We start from the raw sequence: 24,449 nt of genomic DNA, 5'->3' as shown, positions 1-24,449 counted from the left end.
GTTCTTTATTGTGTAGAGAAAAGACTTTATTACAAGTTCATACATAGGTACTATAATGCGAAAAGACTTTTTCCCCGACCCAATATTTTTTAGCCCATTGCTGTCTCACTGCAGGGCAAGGTTCTCAAAAATAAATATTTATGACTTCAAAGTTCAATTTTTTTTTATTTGTTCTTAGTTCTATCTTCACAAAACGACTGTCGTAAGTTTGCCGGTGTTTATCAACGTGTGTAATGGGCTCTCCGTAATACTAAATACGTCACCGTGCGAGGAGGAAACAGAAGATGCGCAACGAACCTTTCCGGTCAAATACGATGATGTTTTTTATCTATGTATATATGTGTTGTATTTCGACGGCTTTCCAACAGTACACGTTCGTCTCTCGTGGAAAACGCCCGTATTAGTTTTTACACCATATTATATACTTATTCAAATTGTTTCATAAGTTATTAATGAACTAGAGTTCAACGAAGCAAGGTTACACGCATTGGATCGAGGTATGTAAAAAGACGTAACTTTTTGTCATAAAACTAAGCAAGTTTTTGAAGTTTACGAATTAAGATAATATATACAATAGAATATGTTAATAGGATAGTGTGCTTTTAGGTAAATTAAGACCAACAAAAATAATAGACGTTAAAAAAAACGATCTAAAAAAATTATAAGTCAACTAAAATATTTTGATAATTCAATGTAAATAACTAATTTTATTCATTCCAAAATATTTTATTGTGTATAATTAATATTTTTTATTGAGCTGGTTTTTTTTTGTTTAGGTTGTCTTAGAATTGTTTTAAACATTTTGTCTCTATAATTATCTTAACCGATAAATTATTAAAATAGTCATATTAGAACGTATTTCACAATCAAATCACAGTAACTCATACTGCGTTATCCATAGTCAAACCAGTCTTCATTTATCACATTCATCAATTAATAAGTAATAATTTAACATAAGCACAATAACTGTTTACACTTATGTTTAGGTAAGCATATAATAATAATACTTATTTCGCTTAATTGTGCTTAAACCACAATAACATTCTGCATCGTAAAAGTACCGCAATAACAATGTTTCTTTATATAGTTTTAGTAATACTTATCACGTAATGCTAGCAAGCCAGTAAGCTATTGCTATTGCTAAGCTCAAAAAAATATTGTACGTGAACCTTCTCACGTCTTTAAAGATGGGATCGAACTCACGTCCTCTCCATCGTAAATCCAATGTCAAAATAAACCACCTCTTTTAAGGACTATTTGACTACCCATACAATGCATGAATTTAAAAACTTGTTCATGATAAAACAAGTACTTTAAGACAACAGTAGGTTTATTTACCTTAAGACAAATGTGTCAATAATCCACCTTATATGCAAATACCTTCTCCGGCCCATGTTTGTGTCTTCAATGTCCTCTCAAGCGATGTATTTGGTATTGTAATTACTGCATTGTACTTATTTTAACGACGGAAGTGTTTACATATGTGTTGATAAACAACTTGTAATAATATGTATAATATATCGGCATGGACCTGGTGCATCTGATGAGCGCTCTTGTACGACTAATGATTATTATACAGTCTCCAATTTGCGGGTAATATTATTATCGAGGTGGTAATTTGTAGCTATAACTAGTTTGTAACTGATTGCTTCATCTGCTAATTTAATTTAAAAAACCTAATAAGCGATATTGTCACTGCTGGGTACAAACTGCTCCTCTAGATAGTTTATGTCACTGAAATCATACGCGATACTTAAACGCATCTAGCGCTACAGTTTCCATAATCATTGCATATACTTAATGTATTTTTCATCTAAAGTTAAATGTCGTGTACTACCTAACAAATGAAATCATATTTGTATAGTTACGGGTCTGTGTACATAACTTCCTTTATTTTCTTAAAACACTCTACAATTACAAGTTACAACCTCAGTAATTAATTATGCATGCTTATTGAGGACGTATCAATATCTATTAGTTTGTTACTATTTTATTTTATCTTAACAGACATTCGATTAAATATTGTGACAAACAATGTGAACGTTTTATCTATCCAATAAGTACGTGTGTCACCGATTAAATATTCTCTAATGCACTATAACAAAGGCTTCTAGTACTAGATGGCCTTGCCTTGCCTACAAAAATAATAAAGACATTCCTCATGATCATAAGTTCAGAACACATTATTGCATAATATTATTCTTTATTATAATGTGTACCATTTGTAAAAAATATCTAGGATTGCAAGGACACAAGGAGCTTCCTTATTTAAAGCAGTTTGTCACTCGAGCGTGTATATAGCCTCTTTTTACTACCTCTATAGCATGCCTAATATATTATTTGACAGTTAAAAGGCTATGACGTAGATAAGAATGCAGTAACGTCATAATTGCAGTAATGATTATAATGGAAGCCATTAGAGACATTCACGTTGACAATGTACAAATGGGTGTGAGATGTGCGCCATGGCTCGACATTTTCTTAGTTTTGAAGTAGTTAAATGCCTAATGGTTAAGTCTTAAAGCGGAAAATGATTTGTGTGGTGCGATAAGTGCGTTTTAAAACTTTCGATACGCCTTTGCATTGAACATTCGACATTAGTATTTTGATTTGTAATACTTCAATTATCTATACTAATATTATAAAGCTGAAGAGTTTGTTTGTTTGAACGTGCTAATCTCAGGAACTACTGTTCCGATTTGAAAAATTCTTTCAGTGTTAGATAGCTCATTTCTCGAGGAAGGCTATATATGTATCATCACGCTACTGCCAATAAGAGCAGAGTACCTACCAGTAATTTGTTTTACAAAAACGGGGAAAAATCTCCCAATCCCTCTTATGTGACGTAAGCGAAGTTGCGCGGGTCAGCTAGTTTATCATATTTCCCCATAAAAATTCGATGTCTCGATTGAGGCTAAGTTGGGATAACTTAACCTTTTATCATTTTGCAGTCCTTACTCATCGATAAAGTACGGCAATAACTCTTTAGGTGCCCCACTCTCCAAGCTTTCTCCGCATAAATTCTGAAACATGTGGGTAATACCTAACGTAAGGATGTCTTACAGGGTTGATTCACACTTACTCTACTTACAAGTCATTGCACTTATTACTCTCTTCGACAACGACCATTTGGCGATGACTTATTTGTTTTCACGTTGTGATATGAAAACATATGACGAGTACATACAAAGTCATGGGATCAAGTCCCATCGATGTCTTGGCACTACTCTCTGTGCCAAGTGCAATATATACTTTTGTATATGAAATTACACTGCCTGATACAATTATTAAAAGCTCTATCAATTATAAATTAACTCAAAGTAAAACGTCAGCGAAAGGTATTTATTGGGCAAGATTGTTTAACCTAAAACAATACAAAAAATAGTTGATATTATTGTGCTCTATCTATTCACAAAAAATGCCACTTGAGGAAAACATCAAAACAACTTAATTGTTGTGAATATTTAACTAATTACAAAACATTAAACGCATTACATTAATTTTGATAAGCGTTGTTTCCTGCGAGCCCTTGTTTTACTTTAGTTACGAAACCTTATTTAACCTTCATTTAACTGTATGTTATGTTTTATACAAGGTATAACATAGTCTTCGTTCGGATTGCAGTCATAACTTAGCAGAGGTTACCGCAAATGTGCATAATAAATGGAGTAAAACCTTGTACGGATCACTAAGAGTAGATAAACAAATATTTTATTAAAAGTAACTCTGCTGTCACGAAAGATGCAATCAACACACAATGTACAGATTGTACAGACAGAAAAACCATAAGCTTAATATATTTTCGAATCTAAAGTTTCTATAAATGTATAGCTAGCTTGATAACCACGGCCTTATTTAATGATAGCAACAAAAAATAGGTAGACTTGAAAATAAAAAAAACTAGTTTTTTTGGAAAATAATTTAACAGCGGTTGTAAAAAATGTCGCCTTTTATCTTTTAATTGTAAAACGTAAGTTTAATTGAATGGTTCAGGTCACACGTGTCGTATTTTAATTAGCAATTTAAATATGTAACAATTCTGTTTAAGTTAAAAAGAAAACAATACTAAATATTCATAAAACACATGCGCTTAAACGGTCAACACGATCCGAGATGCGATAATGAAAGTAGATAAGCTTGTAACTGGTCATCAAACCATCATTACGTGCATGAACCACGCGCAAACACCAGCCAATGTCAAGTTCAAAGCACTTTATCTCCCATCTGGCGGTTTGTACTTGACATTGCTTTGACTGCATACTTTTTGTTGGCTGAATTGTTTTTAAACAGTTCGCACCAATTACGGTACAAGTTTTTAAAAAGAGGTCTATTATAATAAATTGAAGATGTAGGCTGAGTTGTTAGTTGCCAATTTACGATTCGTAATCTCCTTAATGTGTAGTGAGCTTTTCATAATGTTACCAATCTCTCTTGAAAGTACCTATTGGGACCATTTACAGTATCAGATAAACTACAAAAATTTATTAAATGCGCTATCCGAACTCTTGTTCAACAGTCGCGTACTCTACCGTTTCGATCAGTGAGGCAGACAGTCTAACTAAATACGAATGGGCAAATATTGTGCAATATTTTAGAACCACTATATATTTCATTTATGAATACTTTTTTTCCTAGCCAGATTTTGTTTTCCTGGAAAGACACTGGATCAATAAAGCCATTGAAATAATGATTGGCTTCTACCCTGTTTTTAGATTAGCGCCAGCGCCACGATGAAACCTTAATTATTATATTATCATCACTATATTGATAATGATCCGTATAAGTTAACAGTAAGCATTTATTCGTACTGTATGCGCTTATCAAATATGAATAGAAGATGTTTGTATGCGCAAGAGCAATATGATCGCTATGATGAAGCACCTATTGCAAATTTTCGACTACACAGATGACGAATTAAATTTTCCAACTGACTCGCGGTCTGATAAACACATTATTATTATTTAAAGTGCACCTTTTGTTGATTTGCATCTAATATAGAATGGTGATCACGACTTGAATTCAATATCAGTAGGTATATTACAACGTGCTCTAAGTTATTTACGAGATGATTTTTTGTAATGTTTTATTTGACCTGCACCTTTGAGGCATACTGACATGAAGATTGAAGACGTTTACATTTTTTTGTAAATACATTTACAAAAGGGCATCATTTATTTTAAATGTTGACTTGTTTTTGCCCCGTGACTTCGTCCGCGTGGTTGGGCACTTAGAACAGAATTTTCATACAAACTTTCATCGCATTGATCAAAATCCTTTCTTATGGGATGCCTACGTCATTACATTTACCTGCATGCCAAATTTCAGCCCGATCCGTCCAGTGGTTTGGACTGTGCGTTGATAGATCACTTTGTCAATCAGTCAGATATTTAGATATAGATTAAGTTGAGTTGTTGCCAGATGAACCCAAAAAAATGGAAGAACAAATGGAGATAACTTGAGATAAGTACGTTAAAATTATGATGTATTATTTAGCATCCTTATCACATTATAATATAATACTTGTAAGTCTGACTCATCACTATCAAAAATGTTAACTGCACGTAGTTCACTTAGACGTCACTCAAAATTCCGCTTAATTAGGATGAGGATGAACCGGATTCATTTCCCAGATAAAATTATCTTATTGCTGGAGGAGATTAAAACGGTACAGGCGATAATGGCGACATTTAAAAATGTTTCTTTTTTAAAAAATCTTTCATTGGTGGGTGGACTTCCATGAAGTTATTCGCTTTTAACAAATAATACTTTGATATTCAGATTATATGATAAGGGAATAATTCTACGTGACACAATTGAATGGGAAGATCCCAATCTAGAGTAAATACCTATGTGGATAAATAAACAATGTTATTATGTTAAATCGCGCGTGATGCGTGTCTCATTACCATAGTTTAAGTTAAATGATGTTTTATAAACAGCATCACAAAAACTAATCATATAACAATATGATTTATATTTAATCAAATTGTTATATGATGAATAAACTACAATATATATAACTAATCACATAAAAATATGTAATATTAAATGTAAATTTAATCACATTGTTATATGATTACATAAACTGCAATAAATATTGTAACTAATCATATAAAAATATGATTGAATATAAAATTAATCATATTTTTTTATGATTAGGTTTTAATATTTATTTTATACCTATGATTAGGATTTTTATGGATTTGCACTTTAATTTTAACGTCACACTTCAAAACCTTTGAGCGTTATTTATAATAGGATCTTCACGTCTATGGGGTACCGGGGAAATACTTTATAAGTTTAAAATCATGCAACTTTTTGAGTTGTTTGATATAAATTGGCTAGCAACCTATAAACCTGTTTTGGCCATTATTTTAATCCGTGTTTGGTGGAATCTATCTGTGAATTAGTAAAAAACTGATGAATTTAATTGATATAATCGTATGGGTATAATACCGCAAGTCACGTGTACCACACGAACTGTTGCCATTGTACCGTGATGTCATTTATTTTCATTTTGGTTCATACGTCACATTTTAGGTATAGTTATAAATGGCGCAATACCTTACAAAATAATAATAGTTCTGTACATAGGTATTTATTTAAAGTGTCACCTGCAACTGTTTTCGGCTGAAATATATTATGCACGTAACGCATATTTGAAAACAGCTGAACAGCTTCAGACATTAAGTAAAGAAGGTATACTTACTGCTTTTTTTAATACAGGTAGGTAGGTACATATTAGTTTACATTTTGAGTAGGTATTTTGAGTCCGAATTACAAGACTTCACACCGGACTTAACTAGTAAACAGCGCTCCGTAATTACCATTCCATACTAGTGCAAGAATCGAAGATATTTTTTGATAAACCAAATCTAGATTTCGTACAAATTGAAAACAATCAATATGCTTGTGGCGTTAATCAGTGGCACTGTTTCAACGTTATCAGGTCAGTGCCTGTTAGGCAGGATGGTCGCGCAACCACCGTTGAACTCGCCACGCCCACAGTTCGCGGTCGCTTGCATTACCCAGTGATGCATACAAACCCCCTCAAAGCAGTTTGTCGCGGTCTCACGTTGTCTTCGGTTTTGTCGCTAAACACAGTTGTTGGGATGGCCATCAATCCTATACCTGCAGTCAAAAAAATAAGCTATGATGTCCATGTGATTTACCTTCTTCATACTTAAAAAATGACTAATTCCGGCTTGTGATTCCATTGATTACCTTACCTCGCATTTCCTTAAACTTTATAATTTTTTAGTATAGAGTGCAAGACGGTGTGCATCAGAGTATAATATCGAATCTTTGTTCTAACCAATACACTACAATGGCATACTTTAACTGTCTGAATACAAACGGTTCCAAAGTGGGAGTCGATTATCAGAAAAACATTCCTATTGTTTTAAACGTAGTTTTGTGCAATACAAAGTTTATGCCAAATTGTGAAGTGCGATTATATCAATTCGAAGCAAAAAAGGTAAGGATATTAAATAAGCTCGTCTTTGTCAGTTTTGACAAAACTTTATTACCCATCCAGAGTATACTTAACAGTACTTCAGTCGAGGTTTTCAACTATTTTTTTTTAAATTTGGAATTAGGGCATCTTTTCTCTTTATCCTGACACGTAAAAAGTATACACAGTATTTGAGCTTTATTTGTCTAATGTATTCCGTCTTGTATCTCTTGTTAGTTAAAAAACTAGTTTGGAGATCAATGAATTTTAATCTAACACTATAAGATAAAAATAAAATAAATGAAGTCATACTAAAATATTTTTGTTCGTGCCCATAAGGTACACGAATTATACATACTTATCGAATCAAAATCCTAATTATAATATCGACCGCAATGATATTTGCGGTCACCGCAAATCACTTAATTTTAATTTTCTTGATCGAATCCGAAAACAGGTTTTTGCTGATAACTATAATATAAAACATTTTCCATATAATAATATTATTCCTTAATAGCAACTATGCTTGGTAAGGTAATCTTCGGAAATCATAAAATCTTCACAGAGTACTTCGTTATGCTAGGTTTTCTCTGTATTTATTTTCGTAGAGTTATAAAAAGATCATCTTAATCGATGAATTTAGGTTCATGGGGTATTAATTTTTACTGAACTTGGAGGCTTCGCTACAAGCACAATAGGACCTGATAAAAATACCTACAGAGTAAAATGCGATCTAAATCTGAAATTGTTAGGACTTTTAAGTTTAAATATTTTACAATGTTTTGCTTCCCTCTTACAAATATTAGGTTGAAATATGTCAAAGCACATGCCTTCGTTGGTTAAATATTTATCTGAAATACCGCTACAGGGATTAATATTGAGGTTGTCTCAATATTTTAACTTAACGAAGTCAAGTAAAAATATTTTAAAGTTAGTGGTATAATACCTTTATCGTACGGTTGGTTAATCATTATGTTGAAGTAACTGTACATGTGTACATGTAAATTGAAGCTAATTGTGCGAATTACAAACATGCAAAAACCAAACATTTGACTATTCATTAACAATTGGTTGTTTAAAGTCAATGACCTGTGGATATTTATGTTTTGTGTAACTTCGTAATAATAAAAGCTTACGATACATATACTACAACACGTTAAATAACTTTATTTATTGCGAGTTTTAGGCTATACAAACTAAAATCATTTAAGAGACTTATTCCCGATTTCTGAGTACATTTAGAGGTAGTTTATCTGCTTAATAGCGTTTGTTTATATGAGTCTAAACGCTTTTGATAAACTACCGCTAACTGTACCTCAGAAACCGGGGGTTATTCGTTTATTACTACCTAAATAGTTACGCATATACATATATTTAGGTACATCTTTACCTACAACTAAATACTATGAATGAGCTGTGGAACTATTCAAGTTTAGTTTGGAGAATATAACAGGATGTGCGTTAGCAGTAGGCGTAGCCGCTAATTTGCTAATCACACAAAAACTATAATTATTTTCTATTCACTATTTGAATATGCGTTGCAGCATTCTATCGCCTATTTTTTAAGATTATAAATAATATTAACAGCCAATTAAACACAATCTATTATGTCTGCAAATATTATTTTCTTTCTCATAAAAATATTTTCAAATTCGCAGCTTCTATTATCAACAAGACAACTTACTATGAACGTAAAAAAATGAACAAGCTGATGAAATAGTCATTTCAATTGAAGTGAAAATAGACGACGAAATGGTTTTTATATGAATCAAAATCGGTTTGTTAACTTTTGATCAAAAAACTGTTAAAATTAAGATGGATTGTTCACGGGACTATTTGGAAATGTTTATTTTGGACGTTATTACAATTTGATATTCAGCTCAGCTTTCTTATAGGTTATGTATGATTGTAAGTGTATTTTGTATGATTAAAATTAACATTGAAAAAGGGTAACGACAGTTAGCTTTATTCTTTAAATATTTAACAAATCAATTACTATTTATGCAAATAAATTATTTAAGCTATTTAAAATGTGAAAAGTGTAATAGTTAAATATTTTGTTGAGGTTTTATTGTAGTTACATGGCGTGGCGGCACCATGCCCGAGTAGCTTTAAATATTTTCTATCTATCGGTTAAATGGACGGTGAGAGCGACCACTAATAATAAACCATTTCTTTTTATTGCCGCCCCGTTAATAGAAAGTAGCAGAAATAAATAAAATCTTGATTTTAAAATAATTCAGCCTACTAATAAACTAAGTATACCTACATTTTATAATAATGTGTGAGGGTCAGTAACCCGAATCTGTTGATACCGGTTTCAAAATTTGGACAGAATCGGACTGACTTGATGAATCCATTAAACAGTAAACACATTTTTGCATACACCTAGTTGTTTTGTAAGGAAAATGTTGTGACGAAAAGAGAGGAAAAATAAAATATACAATTTTTGATTAACTTTCACTTTTTTAATTGAATTCGAACAATCTATGAGGAACATTTTGTAGATGAATGATATATCTACTATCTAGAACTTCTATTAAAAACTCACACAAAAAGTTATGGAGCGGAACCATGTCTTCAAGGAAACCTTTAGAATCGTTATCACGTTTCATTGTTGTTCTCAGTTAACGTACTGACATACAAACTGACAAAAAACTTAACCCAGAGTTTGTCAATTAAAAATAACAATATAAAAATAACAATGGAGTTTTTACAAGTTATAACAAAAAGGTAATGGGGAGTGAAAGTGTTTTGTGCGAAGTCATAGGGCAGCACGGTATGAACCGTCTAATTGACATGGTGGATTAACTAATTAGTTCAGCTCTACATAAAAAAACTCTATCATATTGGTATTTATTTGTATCTATTAGTGGTTTCTGGATTAATGGAAATTTTAGGATCTATTTCACGGTCTTATCAGTTACTGTCCTTCTAGGTTTAATGTACTCGGTCTATTCAGGCGAATCTATTAGTGCAGTTTAACTAATGATAAGAAAAATAAAATACAATTTTTTTATCAATACAAAACAAGAACAAGAATTTGTGCAATACTTTTGTGTTGACTGTTAAATATTAACAACTTACCTACCTAGTATGTGTACCTTAACATATTTATACATACATTTCGATTAACCAATTAATTTTTGTGGTCATGTTGAGTTCATCAGCCTTATTGTTCCTATACCACCATGAATTTACCACAAGACGCATTCGCAACAAACAAGTAGATTTTTTGTGACGGTCATGGTTATCAATCTTCTTAGATTGCTTATGGTAAAAAAACTGGAAAAGTGATGTCACAACCCGTCTTTTCATTTGTTGTATCACAACTATGAACGACGGTCATCATTACTATAGAAAAACTTTTTCAACACAAAACTGATTTTCGATGATTGCATGTACTCACTGATCGAAAACTTTTTAATCTGATTACAGCCGTAATTATAACGACAAAACTATTTTTAATTGACTATATTTAGTCACCTTTAAAATCAAACCGGCACAAAGCAAACATTTTTTTCACGGGTTTTTCCACTAATTCACACAAACGTAAAGCTGTAGCTCACTTCCGATGTATTCCAGTATTTCGTTTACCCTTCAGAAGGCTGATCGGCAATTTTATCTCGATTATTTGTAAAGAATTGCAACGCGTTTATTTGTGTCGTAACCATTTGCCGTCTTCGAGCCTTAGGCGACAACCGGGGCACTACGGATTTAGTCAATAATTTGCGTATAGAATATCGTGGTGCGAACAATTGCAGTCTATTTTAACAGTTTTTCGGTGTTATTATGACTTTTAATACGGAAGCGTGTGAAAGGTGGGCTAAGAATAATGCTTTACAGTATAGAGAGTATAGGAGAAATGCGGCGAGAGCATTTTCAGGTATGTTTTATTTACTTTTCACACAGAATACTAATTAAAATGAATTAGTTTTATTGTCGTTCTCGTAATATTTATTTCATGTTGGGTTAGGTCAAAGGTGCGCTTGCTTAAGTTGAAATGATTTATTTGTACCAATTAAGTTTTAGTAATGTTTGGTGTAAAAATATACTGTTGTTTATTATACAAGTTGCTTTTTTATCGATTTTTTAACTTTGAAAAATGTTTGTTACTCTACAAACCAAATACAATTTTGGCTTAAAATGAGCTGTCAATCAGTAATAAAATAAATGCAATACCTAATTACACTAATTAATGTCACGTACATTCAGACACAAAATAAATTTACACAACGCTAAAATAAATATAACAAAATGTAACTACCTACTACAAAAAGAAAAGTACGAATATGTTTCAGACTAATTAATCGAAGGATTACATCAATGAATTATTTATCAATGCATTTGCATACGTGTCTGGTGCATTTTGCAGCGTGTTTGTGTCGAAATAAGAATGTTAATATGTCACCTTATCGCCTAGTTTGGTGTCAAGTAATGACTAGAATTATCTTATCTTTTTAAAACCTTTCTATATTTTAAAAAAGAAATACTCGCGCACTAAGAATTGCTCTTGTGTCGCGGGGACTTTTACAAACATACAAACAACGGACACAAAGTAAAACCAGACCCGAAATAATTGTTAGTAGTTGGCACAAATAATTGTTCCGTGTGGGAATCGAACCCACGACCTCCTGATGCGTACCGGCGTGGAGACCTAAACCACCGCGCCACGGAGGCAGTCATATCAGTCGTTTTCGCGATCAAAGTTTCTGATAAACTGAATTAGTAAGGCACCATCTTTGCACCGTTGATTTCACTTTTCTCCCACTATTCTGTGATAATAGATTGAAATGCTGTTTAGTTATTGAATTGCTTTTATTTTGCGCTGGTTCATTTCATAATTTGATACACCATTTTTTACTCAGAAAATCAACACCATTCCCACAGGAAAAACCACTATAGTCTATCAGGCTATATTATGTCAATGTCTCGGGAATCGCACTCGACGTGATTTTTGACAGTCGGCATTGAGTGTCTGATATTTAAAATGTGCTTAGTCCCTACGGCAACCGTTAGGGGCGCTGTACAGGTTTTCATGCAAAAGTAATTGATAGCTAGCCGGTAGTAGTAGTAACTTTAAATAATAAAATTACGCATAGGTCAGTTTCATTCAAGACCTCATTCTCAACGTTATTAGTCTGATGTACAAGGTTTTAATTTTAGACTCGCTGACATGATATACGAGTATAATAAACAATCTAATAACTAAATAGATAATGACAGGCTAATCGCTCCTATAATACACTGCACATAACCTAGGCTACGGATTTATTTATCACTACTAAAATATTGCGATAAAAGCGCCATGGTTTTTTAAAGGTTTCCTACATTTTTTGTTCTCATTTTTTTTTCGTCTCGGTAAAATATTTATTTTCGCGTTGAATCTCCGAAATTTATTTTATGGCAAGCAAACGAAAATACAAGCGGACATCAAAATAATGTTTAGGAGAAATTATAACAATTATCTAAAACCTTTTTATAAAATTATCTAAGATCAATAATTAATTGTAGTATTTTGTACCCAATGTTGGACTTGGAACACAATTATCGAGAAAAAAAAAACGTGAGAATGCCTTAACTAGTAATTTTTATGAAAAACTATCTTAATAGTTTCAAGACAGTTATATCTGGAGTACCTACAGTCCTACATACTGCTATTATCGTAATGGGTTTTCCTTGCATTGTAACCATTGAAGAGGGAACATCCTTGCATTCGACTCTCAGTCGTATCGTGAATTCCGAAGATTTCAGTCCAATACAGTGAACAGTGTAAAATATATTATTTCGGTGAAATATTTTCATTATTATAAAATATATATTTAATTTTATTCTTATCGCATCGAAAAATTTAATCAAATATTGAATACCAACAAAGACTTCTACCTTCCCTTTTTTATAAAATATATAATATCCATAACATTATTATTTATTACATTCATATTCAATATTTTTCATGAACTAATTTATAGATGCAATGAAGTCTTCTCTAAAAATTAACGCCGGTTCATTAGGCACTTAGGCTTACCTTACGCCCGCCTCTTGTATATTTATTTATAATTGAGACCTCCTTATAAATTAATATAAAAGTGGCGGTATAATTTTTACTGTCTTGGATATTTAAGATTAGAAATAATTGTAATATAAATATTTGTGATAAATAATAGAAAAAAAATACCATCAAATGTCTTAGGAACTGAAAATAAAACAGACTTATTTATTGGTCTATTTGAAATTGTAGTCAGTCAGTCCACACGTCCAAACTTATATTTGATAAATGAATTACAAAGAAAATTACTTATATTTTGGACCATATATTTCGTAAATTACATAAACTTAATATTTTTAATTTACAAATAAATTATATTCTTCAATTAATAACCACTATAATCAAATAATAGTGCTCCAAATAAATAAAAAAACAATTAAAAAGTCTGACTGATAAACGTTATCGGTCATTTTTAACGTTAAACAACAATTGAAGAACAGTAAAACCGACACTTAACCGGTTTTTTTCAATTAGTTTGTTTGTAAGAGATAACTAAGAGTATTGTACCTATAGGTAATAAAATATTTGCTAGGCCTAGTAATTGAAGCCCTTTTATTTTTTTCCTTGAGTAATAATTGTTGACACTAATGGGTATTTTTATATTAAAATGAAAGGATTAGTCATGAAGGGTTTACTCATCTCTAATATTAGATAGCAATTATAATATTAATAGTATTTAAATAACACTCGATATTTTTTTTAAATGTCACTGAAACTTACTGCAATTACCCTTTGCACTTGAACTTTTATTTTACCATATTAAGTAAAATAACATAAAATAATTATAATTTTTAATTTATTACATAGATCTAAATAATGATAATGTAACGTTTACTTTGTATAATAATATGAGATTTAAATGATTAACTTACAAAAGATATAACGATAACGGAAGTAAAGAACAGTTAAGGGCACGTAAAACCGAGGTTCGATAATTGGTATTTACTATACTTCGAAGATCATTGGTATTCATAACATACAAAAAATATTGACTTAGTTGAACGACAGACCCCCCAATATTGATTACACAAACGTAGTCTTAACTTATGTAAATCAACGAATAGCTTTGAACACACATAACGTACTGGACAGTGGCCATCTTTCTCTGCTAGTGACAGGACCTTTGTGAAGAAAAAAAAAATTTTTTTTTCATTTTTTTTCTATCAAATTCAATACGTCAGCCAGTCATCACAGTCTGGAAAAGTAGTGTTATTTGTGTGTTGTTTCGAGGTTAAACTGGCATACCGAAGCGATAATTCCTCCAACGTTATTAGCGCATTTCAGTAAATACTGCAGTAACGATTACTCGATTTATTGTCTCGTATTTTCGAATAATAAGTCATTTATAGTTTATTAAGCTACATATTAATTGTGTTTAGCTGATTTTTAATTATATTTGTCTAGTAGAAAATATTTGAGAACAGTAAAATTTTATAATGTTGTGTGTCAAAATGTGCAAAAGTGTGAAGGTACTAGTGGTCCTCATGATTTATCTACAACAAGTTACAATGGTTCCCTTTCATGAGCAAAGAGCCTACTGTGCGACATTGCTTAGCCAATATGGTAATTTGAATTTTAATTATTATTTCTACTGCGTGTTTCAGTTTATTAGTGTGTTATGAAACTTAACACAAATTACCTTGTTTAATCAAGGTTTGATAAAGAATTCTTCCTGAGATTGATCGATGATAATTATCTCATAAATTATCCAGTTACATCATAATATTGTTTATTTATGTGCTTTTTTATTAAAAAAATAATAGTTACGTAACATAGTTAACTGAGCATAGGTCTCGGGTTTGATTTCTAGTCGGGGCAATGTTTGCAATTTGGGAATTCTATTGGAATATTTTCGATAGCTATTATGATCTCGGTATGTGATAATCGTCCACTTCCAATAACATGGGATCAACCATAATATATATTCTGCGTAGTGTACATATTTTCCGACGCAAAGTGATATTATAAAACAATTTTCCATATTGGTTTTAAAATCACAAAAAAATGCATACAAATTAAATACAAACTTTCATTTACATATTGAAAGACACTTAAAAACTGGCCATACCTACGACAGCCTAGTTGCTTTATCTTGCTTCACCATACATACAACTAAAGAGGACAATGTGACGCAAATGTATTCATACAGTATTGTTCAAAGATGGGAACATGGCCAAGAATAACTTAAAATTGATAGCTACACAATAACTACTTCGGTACTAATATGCTCTTTGCAAAGACCTATAAATTATTTCCTTTTTCCAGATCCCCATCTTCTGGACACATTCAAGTGGGAGATGTCTCAAGGAATAGAAAGGTTTTTCCTCCTCTCGTACTGTCTGGCTTGTTGCTGGCCAGGACTTGGGGCCAAAAGCGACCTGCGCGTGGTCAGACAATGGGCTGAACTGGAGTTCGTGTTTCCCAGTGAAGATGACATGAGGAAAGCTATTGAGAACAACTACTATGTACCTGGTAACTCTGTACCTATCGATGTGGATGTTCATCACAGGCAAGGTAAGGTATTCTCTTTTACCATAACTTAAAAATAAATGTCAGTAAGTAATAATTTATTTGTGAGGCACACTAACTTTACAAAATGCTTCTTAAATAAATAAAACAGGGAAGTATAACATTATAAAAAAAAAATATAATATAATAAACTATGTATAGATAATTCGAAATTAATGTAATACATGCACAAAAACTTGCTGTCTAATTAATTAATTATTAGTTACATATGTAAAGTACGATGATTATGATGACATGTGAATGAAGCAAGGGAAGTTTGTACTGGATCGTAGCAAGTGGCGTTCTTTGGCCTCTGCCTACTCCTGAGTTGAAAAGACGTCATTTTATGTGTATATGTGATATGAAATAGGTCTTTTTTTAGTACATACTGAAATTCTTTTTTAGTAGGTCCCGGACTAAAGTAAATTGAGAACAGCCATTATTAAAGGTTAGTTTGTTATATAATTACGCTATGCAGAATGTCATCAATACGCTGTATGTTTCGAAAATAGAAGGAAATGTCATCAAACTGCATTGCACAATGTGTGAAATGCATCAATATAATATAATACATTATTTAAATGTGAAAATTGTGACATAATCCTGTCCTAGATCCCCATTTGTTTACTATGACAGATGTTATCAAATCATTGATGATTAAGTTGCAAGCATTCTAGATATTCTAAAGTTCATGTATAAAAATAACACTTTCTATTATTAGAATATTAATTTAATTAGTTATCAAGTAAATTGATTGAGTTCTTAGAAAAGAAATCAATTAACAATTTAGGTTAGTCGTCAATATATCTGGTAAAGCAATAAAGATAGCGTAGTTGGTTCCTATTATGCTAACTTGCATCACACTGGAATACAAGTCAGTCGATCAATGCACATTAATTAAGAAAATGTAACGATTTAATCAAACAATTTCACACTCTAAACACGAGGCTACAGATAGTTTTGAAAATAGTCTTTTATAAACAAAATAATTACTTACAAATTAATTTGTATACTGAAATAATATCACCAAGTTTCTTGTCATATTGACACAAATATATCTTACACCTAAAAAAACAAAAGAAGTCGCCGAAGGTGATCCTAGAGGTTATAATGTGTTTCGCAACGGCTAATATAATATGGATTAAGAAACGTATAAATTTTGATTGACATTTAGCCCAATACAGTGATGGTGATTATGCCTTGGCCGAGTAATGTCCATTTTGATATTGAGTGTGAAGTTTAAAGTCAAAAAAATCTAAATATTAAGGCCAACCATAAATTTATGTCTCTAGGCATTTTGAAACATCCTAGGCTTAAACTTTTGGAGTTATTGTGGTTGACCAATGATTATGCATAATCATATTTTGAAAAATAAATCTTAATATTTCTGACAGACTCAATCTTTTTTTGTCGTAATCTTACAATGCGTAAAATTTAACGCTATTTTTTTATTTTTTTTTTTTTTTTTATTTTATTATTATTATACACATTCAGTTATACATAACATTTATCAGCGTCCCACAAAACCTCATAAGAAGTTTGACTGTGAGATCAAAAAATAAAATACATAATTATACATAATTGAAGTGCGCTAAACGAAACTAACAATTAAACAAGTATTTTTTCATTTTATATCTGAATCTATACAACTTATCCTCTTTTCTGATAACCTCTGGTAGGCCGTTTAAGATATATGGAACACGTTTATTAAGTGTCCTGTCACCATAATAGTTACAAACTTTTGGCACTACGTATTTACCAGATGTCATCGCTCGAGTATTGTAATTATTCTGTACACTGATTGTGGTTGTATTAAGCACTCGACTGCTATGATTGTTTACGGTTAAGAGGAGTTTATGTTTTTTACTAACTGGTAATATTTTGCATAAATTAAATAGTCTAGTGTAATCATCTTTATATTTATTTTTAATTTTTTTATTCACTAGTAACTTTATAAATCGTAACTGTATATCTTCAATTTTTTGTAAATATGATTTAAATGTGAGACCATAACAATCGAGTGCATAATCAATAATAGGTTCAACCATTGCATTATATAATATTTTTAGAGTGCTACTAGGGGTCCTATAACTTAAATGATAGAACTTGCCTAGCAGTACCCTAAGTCTGTTACACACGTACTCAATATGTTCACTCCAAGAGAAGTGCTCATCAATTTTTACTCCTAGATAAGTAACACATTTTAATCTCTCTATCGATATGCAGTTACAATTAATGAGGTTATTATGGAAGCAGTCAAATGAATGGGTAAATATTGGATACGTAGTTTCTTTAATCGGTATGTAAGGAGAATGTATAACAAGTAATTTAGTTTTATCTGAATTTATTAATATGCCATTATCATGCGACCATTGAACGACCGCGTCTACGTCCTCTTGGACCAGGCGACAAATCTCCGCAACGTCAGTACCGGCTCGAAAGATGCATAGATCGTCAGCATACATATAATTAGAGCAGTTTTTTATTACGTTACAAAGACTATTTACGTGCATCAGGTAACTAACTGGCCCGCATCCTGATCCTTGAGGTACACCACACCGCACCATTTTTTTGTCACTCAAACTGTCTCCCACTTTAACTCGAAAATTGCGTGACATTAGATAATCTTTAAACCAGTCGTTTAAGGGCTTGTTGACTCCACACTCCTGTAATGCTCTAAGCAATGTATCAGTCTCCAGAGTGTCGAAAGCCTTTTTAAAGTCAAAAAATACAGCTAAGACAATTTCTTTATTATGGAGGTGAGTATTTATTTCATCTGTAAACGCAGAAAGTAATGTATTTGTACTTTTTCCCTTTTGAAAGCCGTGTTGTGCTTTATTCAAAATGTTGTTATTTTTCAAATAAATCCCTAACTGATTTACTATACATTTTTCTATTATTTTATCTATGCTAGATAATATGGCTATAGGCCTGTAATTAGAGCATATCTTATGATCACCTTTTTTATATATCGGTCGAGTGATTGTCTCTTTAAGTTTATCCGGAAATTGGTGCTGAGTGACTGACATATTAATTAGTTTAGCGAGTACGGGGCTTATTTTATCATTAACAATTTTAATATCTGACATGCGAATTTGATCAGATCCAGGGGATTTTTTATCATTCATAGTTTTTATAATTTTATTTACATATTCGTTAGTTACTGGCTGCCATCTCATACACCTATCAATTTCTTGCACGTAGCTATCTCTATTTAACCAATTAACCTGGCATAAATGTTTAATTTGGTCCACCTCCTCATCAAAAGTAACTGCAAATCGATTGGCTATACTTTGAGCATCATCTGCCTCAGCGTTCATATGATCAAGAATGACATTATCTAACGACTGCTTGGTTTTACCCAGCATTATATTTATTCGCTCCCAAATTTTCTTTATATTTTTGTTGCAGTCGATAATACATTGCTTATCGTATTCGTTACTATGCTTATTTATAACTTTGGTACACTTATTTCTATATTTTGTATACTCTAACCTTTTTAACATGTTTTTTGAATCATTACACCATACCTTATACAGTCTATCCCTCTCTAATATCATATTCTTTAGGTTATTTGTAATCCAACATTTATTATTTCTGTTACTGTAATTAATTTTGACAGTCTTAATACAATCTTTATATATATTTTCAAACAGTAATCTAAGTGATTCATACAATGTAATAGGGCAATTAATAGACATCAGGGAGTCAAAATCAGCGCATAATAAACGTTCTCTGACCATGCGATTATCTAATACACGGCGAAAAGTAGTGCTAGTGTGTTGTTTACGTTGTGAACGAGCGGCCCGAGTGGGGGGAGTGTCGCCGCCGCGAGCGCCGCTGGACAGGGCTCCGCGACGCGCGTCAAGTGAGTCACTGCGCGGGGTGTGATTCCATTGCACTGCAGCCGACACGAAAAAATGATCCGATATCTTATGTTGAATTATTGCTGATTTAATTCTTGCTGAGGGCGCGCGTATGTAAATATGATCTAAACATGATTCTACAATATTTCCCATAAGGATTTCTTTCCGTGTAATGCTATCGATACATTTAATTAAACCAAATTCTGCTAACAAATTCTCATATTCGATTACATGACTTTCGTGGTTATTTAAGAGGTTTATATTTACATCGCCACAAACCACAATATTCATATTTTTAGGTATATTCTCTAGTATTTCTCGTAATTCATCAATAAACTGTAAAACTTTGTTCATTTTGTTAATTCGTGGGGGTCTGTATAAGGATAATAAATAAATCGACTCACCTGTGCCGTCATCAAGTACAATGGGAACACACTCCGCAGCGCGCATATAGTGTGTATGCGATGTCTCGCTCACTCTCGCGGATAGAGTGGCGCGGGTGTAAACTAGCACTCCTCCGCCGGTTCGCCCGGTTCGCGTAAAACTATTGAGATTAAATCCTCTTATTTGATAAAAATTTAACAATGAATAATTTATGTTTGGCTCGGTTAATATTATAACATCAATGCTATTTATTATGTTATTAAGTGTAACCATTAATTCACTAAAATTCTTTTTAAGGGATCTTATATTAAGATGTAAAATACACAGGTCATGTTTATTTTTATTGAGTACCGACATCCAAGCGTCCATAGTGTCGGCTTGCAAGCAGTTTATTTTATCTAAATTAGTTAAAATGTTGTCTAAGTCCGTGAATTCTAATGTAAAATTATCACAATATCACAGTAATAAGTATGAATGAGGTTTATGAATGGACTAGGTATCTATTGCTTGCTTTTTAATAGTTCAGTAATGTCATTTTCGGCTCGCACCCACTTTGATTTGTCACCTTCATTCTTCTTGACGAGGATTTTTCCGTTAGCTATCCAAATATACTTATAAACTCCATGCAGCTGGTTTTTAGCATTCCACAGTAAAGCTCGGGTTGCCTTAGTTAAGTCCTCATTGATGTACACCTTGCTCTTTTTCGCACCGCCTGTTATTTTGTCACTCGTTATATCCATCATCAATCGTCGTTTGGACAGCCATTCATCACGAGTAGTAGTTCCTGCCGTTTTGAATCCTACAGTTATGGATGGAGGCCTATTCCCTTGTTTGGGTTGTTGATTGCGCCTCACCCACTCGATGTCATCGATTATTATTTATAGCGAAGTCACGTTTTCGTTTCACAGTTTCTTTGATTCGCACTATGATAAATTTTACAGAGTTATGACATAACGTTGTAGAATGCAATAAGTTACATAGCAACTTTAGCACTGCACTGATAAGTTCAAAGTCATACGTGCTTCCGCGGATCTGCAAATAGTTTATTTTATTTATAAAACGATCTCAATATTGCATAAACTTTTTACAAAGATCTATGGTGCATTTTTCTACGGAAAATATAAATTAATATGAAAGATTCCAGGAAAGTATACACGGATCTCACGTTGTCGTACCATTACACCGAAGTTACATAATTTCTCCACAGGAGGCATAACTATTGCTGTACTCGACCGCAACCGATTAATAAACCACACACGTAGTAATTTTCTCGAAGACTTAGTTCAGCAAAAACATACTCTACACGGACAAAAACTCACACCATAAATCTTGCAAAGTCAATTGAGCTCATAGTTCACATGTTTGATGTATAACTAATAAGTAACCTTGTGGTCGTACGTGCTTAGTCTTTGTGCAAACTAATACAGGATTTGTCACACCATGATGGTACCACTTGATAACCTTGCTAGTCCACTAGTTTTCCGGATGCACGACCCAGCAAACTTTATGCAAATAATGCTCAAAAGTTCAAGTCCAGGTTCAAAATGTAACTATATTATTTTATACCAGAACTAATTGTATGACATTTCAAAAGATTAATGATAAGCTTTAGATATGGTCACATCACATCTGATCTAGTCACAAGAAGGCATTCATATTCTAAAGCTTATTTTTTTCGTTTGCATTTATTATCCTCAGCACGGAATGGATGAATAAAACATTTATAAATAGTAATACCAGAGTTTATTTTTTGTTTAGAAATTGTTGAGTATGACGCTAATTGCATGTATTAGAACGATGCGCAAAAACAAATTGGTTTCGGATACGTTTTTTGTTGTTGGCTTGGATCATTTTGAATAACTGCGTAGGCACGCGTGAAACATACATTGTTATATGAAAATATTTTAAATATGAATTAAGGTTGTATTTTGAGTCCGTTGTTTGTATGTTTGTTAAAGTCTCTGCGACACAAGAACAATTCTTAGTGCCGGAGTTGTCTTTTAAAATAGTATTTTTTTTTTTAAATAATATACCAAGAACATTGACAAATTAATTCTTAATTTCAGGTGCTTATCCTTCACGTATCTTCGTGTCTATCCCGCGGTTCGACGTGGGGCGACCAGTCACCTTGGGCACAGTCGACAGTGAGGGCAAGATCAGCGCTTATCCTAACTATTCATGGCATGACAACCAGGGCAAAAACTGTGATGGCATGACGTCAGTCTTCAGAGTTGCTGTAAGTTACAATTTGCATAAATACTCTTTCCTGACTAGTCCTATTACTGGAAATGTAGTAATCTTCGATGACATTATTGCAATGCTTTATCAAATTGCTATGTGACAATGAGAACACGAATATAACTATATACCAGATTGCATCTAACTTTATACAAAAACTTTTACACTAAATATTATTTTTGGTAACTGGGATACTTAGCTGGTTGTGACAGTTCTCTGAGTTATGTAAACTTAGAGAACTTCGTACTTTAGGTATTTTATTATGCAAAATAGCTGTGAATATAAAAGCTCAGCGCCAAGATTATTATTTGCATGTGATTTATGCCGTTTCGCTTCCACTTTTAGGAGGTTACTCACAAATTATTATGTTATTATCTCCCATCCTTTCTTTTTTCTAGTCGCTGTTGACCTTTTATAAAAGCATATGCATTAATCATGAACTTAAAAAATAAAAATAAATCAAAATTTCTAATTTAAGATAACCTGTTTAATCTAAAGATCATTTAAATCCAGTACAACTGGATTCAAAATCACCTTTATAAGTAAGAGCTTGAACTTTTATAAAAAGAAAATGAACTTTGCACCGACATTTTACGTAGCTAAGAGCAAATATCAATATTATTTTTTTATAAAGATTTTTAACATAATATTAAATCATTTAAACATGTAAACCAGGAAGACTTATATTGATTTTTGGATTTGTTTTTCTGTCTGTTCGTTTTTTGCTCAGCAATTAGATCGGATAAAATATTTTGATAGCTTACAAAATAAATACGGAAATGTAGATTTCCTGAATATTTGCGTGTCTAGGCCGCCTCGATTAGTATCTAGTTTATAATTAAAAGAGTCCTATTGTAGGACTATCACGTCGTCATTTTGTTATTATTTCGGAAAATGACACGCGATCTCTGTCAGTATAAATGATGTTAATTTCCTTTGTTTTATGTACTTCCTATTGTCGATGGTTGAAATTACGCATAAATTGATGGCAAGGGTAGACCTTGTGTGGAAGCTACCTAGTTCAATTAAATTACAAAGGTTACCGTGCTAACAATAAATACTGTTTATTCACCTTATTTATGAGATGTACCGCCTTCAGGATATTATAGTCTCTTGTTTCCTCGAGTGACGCCAACCTTTGTTATGTAACATGAAAACATACTAGAGAATAAGTTAATGTTTTCCCAACAATTGTACAATGAAACTATTTGCAATGACAATGACACTTTAGAATCTTACAAGAATTTGAATGATGACATGTTGACAGCAAAGATAAAGTACATATAGCATTTTTGATCACGAGCGTGAAATAATGTATGCTTGAATAGTTTAGTACATAACAGACATAGAGGTAATTAGCCGAGACGGACGCTGCACACGTTGATGATACACTATTATCATTATGATTGTCTTCGCACATGCCATATATGCAAAGGGATTTCCACTTAATGGGAACATCCTCTACGCATGGAAACCGTGACTGAAACTTCACTTACATATACGTACAATAGTATGTATCTCTCTGACGATTTAGTTTGTTTAGCCGGCAACAAAAAGTTAAAACCGGACTTCAATTATCATTACCAATATTGCTGATTGTTTATCCACGAATATTTAACAGGAAAACATGTTGATTTCTGTGTTAATTGTGAAAATTGACTTAATTTGGCCACAATAGGTGCTAATTCTCGCCTAATGTATCTAAGCGTTATTACAAAATAATTAACATGTCGATTATTACCGTTTTACTAGATAAACAATGAGATGACATCTTATTTCATCTACTTCCTAATATATCTATTATTGATGACATGTAAGACCTTCAATAGATCAATCTCAATACAATGCTTTATTATGTGTTATACCTAAATTATTATCGTTGCATTATACTGTAAAGTCAACAGAGTACCTATTTGTATGACAGTCACACTAGTAGTCAGAAGATTGAACG

At 32.3% G+C, this 24,449-nt stretch overlaps 1 protein-coding gene across 7 annotated transcripts in view; it reads left to right on the top strand.

The window, feature by feature from the left end:
- Positions 1-344: 344 nt before the first annotated feature.
- Positions 345-24,449, top strand: part of LOC142974829 (dopaminechrome tautomerase-like) — a 27,838-nt gene continuing 3,733 nt past the window's right edge. For 2 of the 7 annotated variants that reach the window (XM_076117370.1, XM_076117368.1), the window contains exons 1-3: positions 14,584-15,065; positions 15,768-16,016; positions 22,327-22,496. In XM_076117370.1, coding sequence (XP_075973485.1) covers positions 14,939-15,065; positions 15,768-16,016; positions 22,327-22,496 — 546 coding nt within the window. In that variant the 5' untranslated portion in view covers positions 14,584-14,938. Of the gene's footprint in view, positions 498-7,316; positions 7,478-11,217; positions 11,340-13,123; positions 13,244-14,583; positions 15,066-15,767; positions 16,017-22,326; positions 22,497-24,449 lie in introns of those variants that run through there. The other 5 variants (XM_076117369.1, XM_076117372.1, XM_076117374.1 and 2 more) reach the window with 5 other exon arrangements.

The sequence above is a fragment of the Anticarsia gemmatalis genome, chromosome 8 (genome assembly GCF_050436995.1).
Source record: "Anticarsia gemmatalis isolate Benzon Research Colony breed Stoneville strain chromosome 8, ilAntGemm2 primary, whole genome shotgun sequence".
In the NCBI taxonomy this organism is placed as follows: domain Eukaryota; kingdom Metazoa; phylum Arthropoda; class Insecta; order Lepidoptera; family Erebidae; genus Anticarsia; species Anticarsia gemmatalis.
This window is presented reverse-complemented; position numbering and strand designations above follow the sequence as displayed.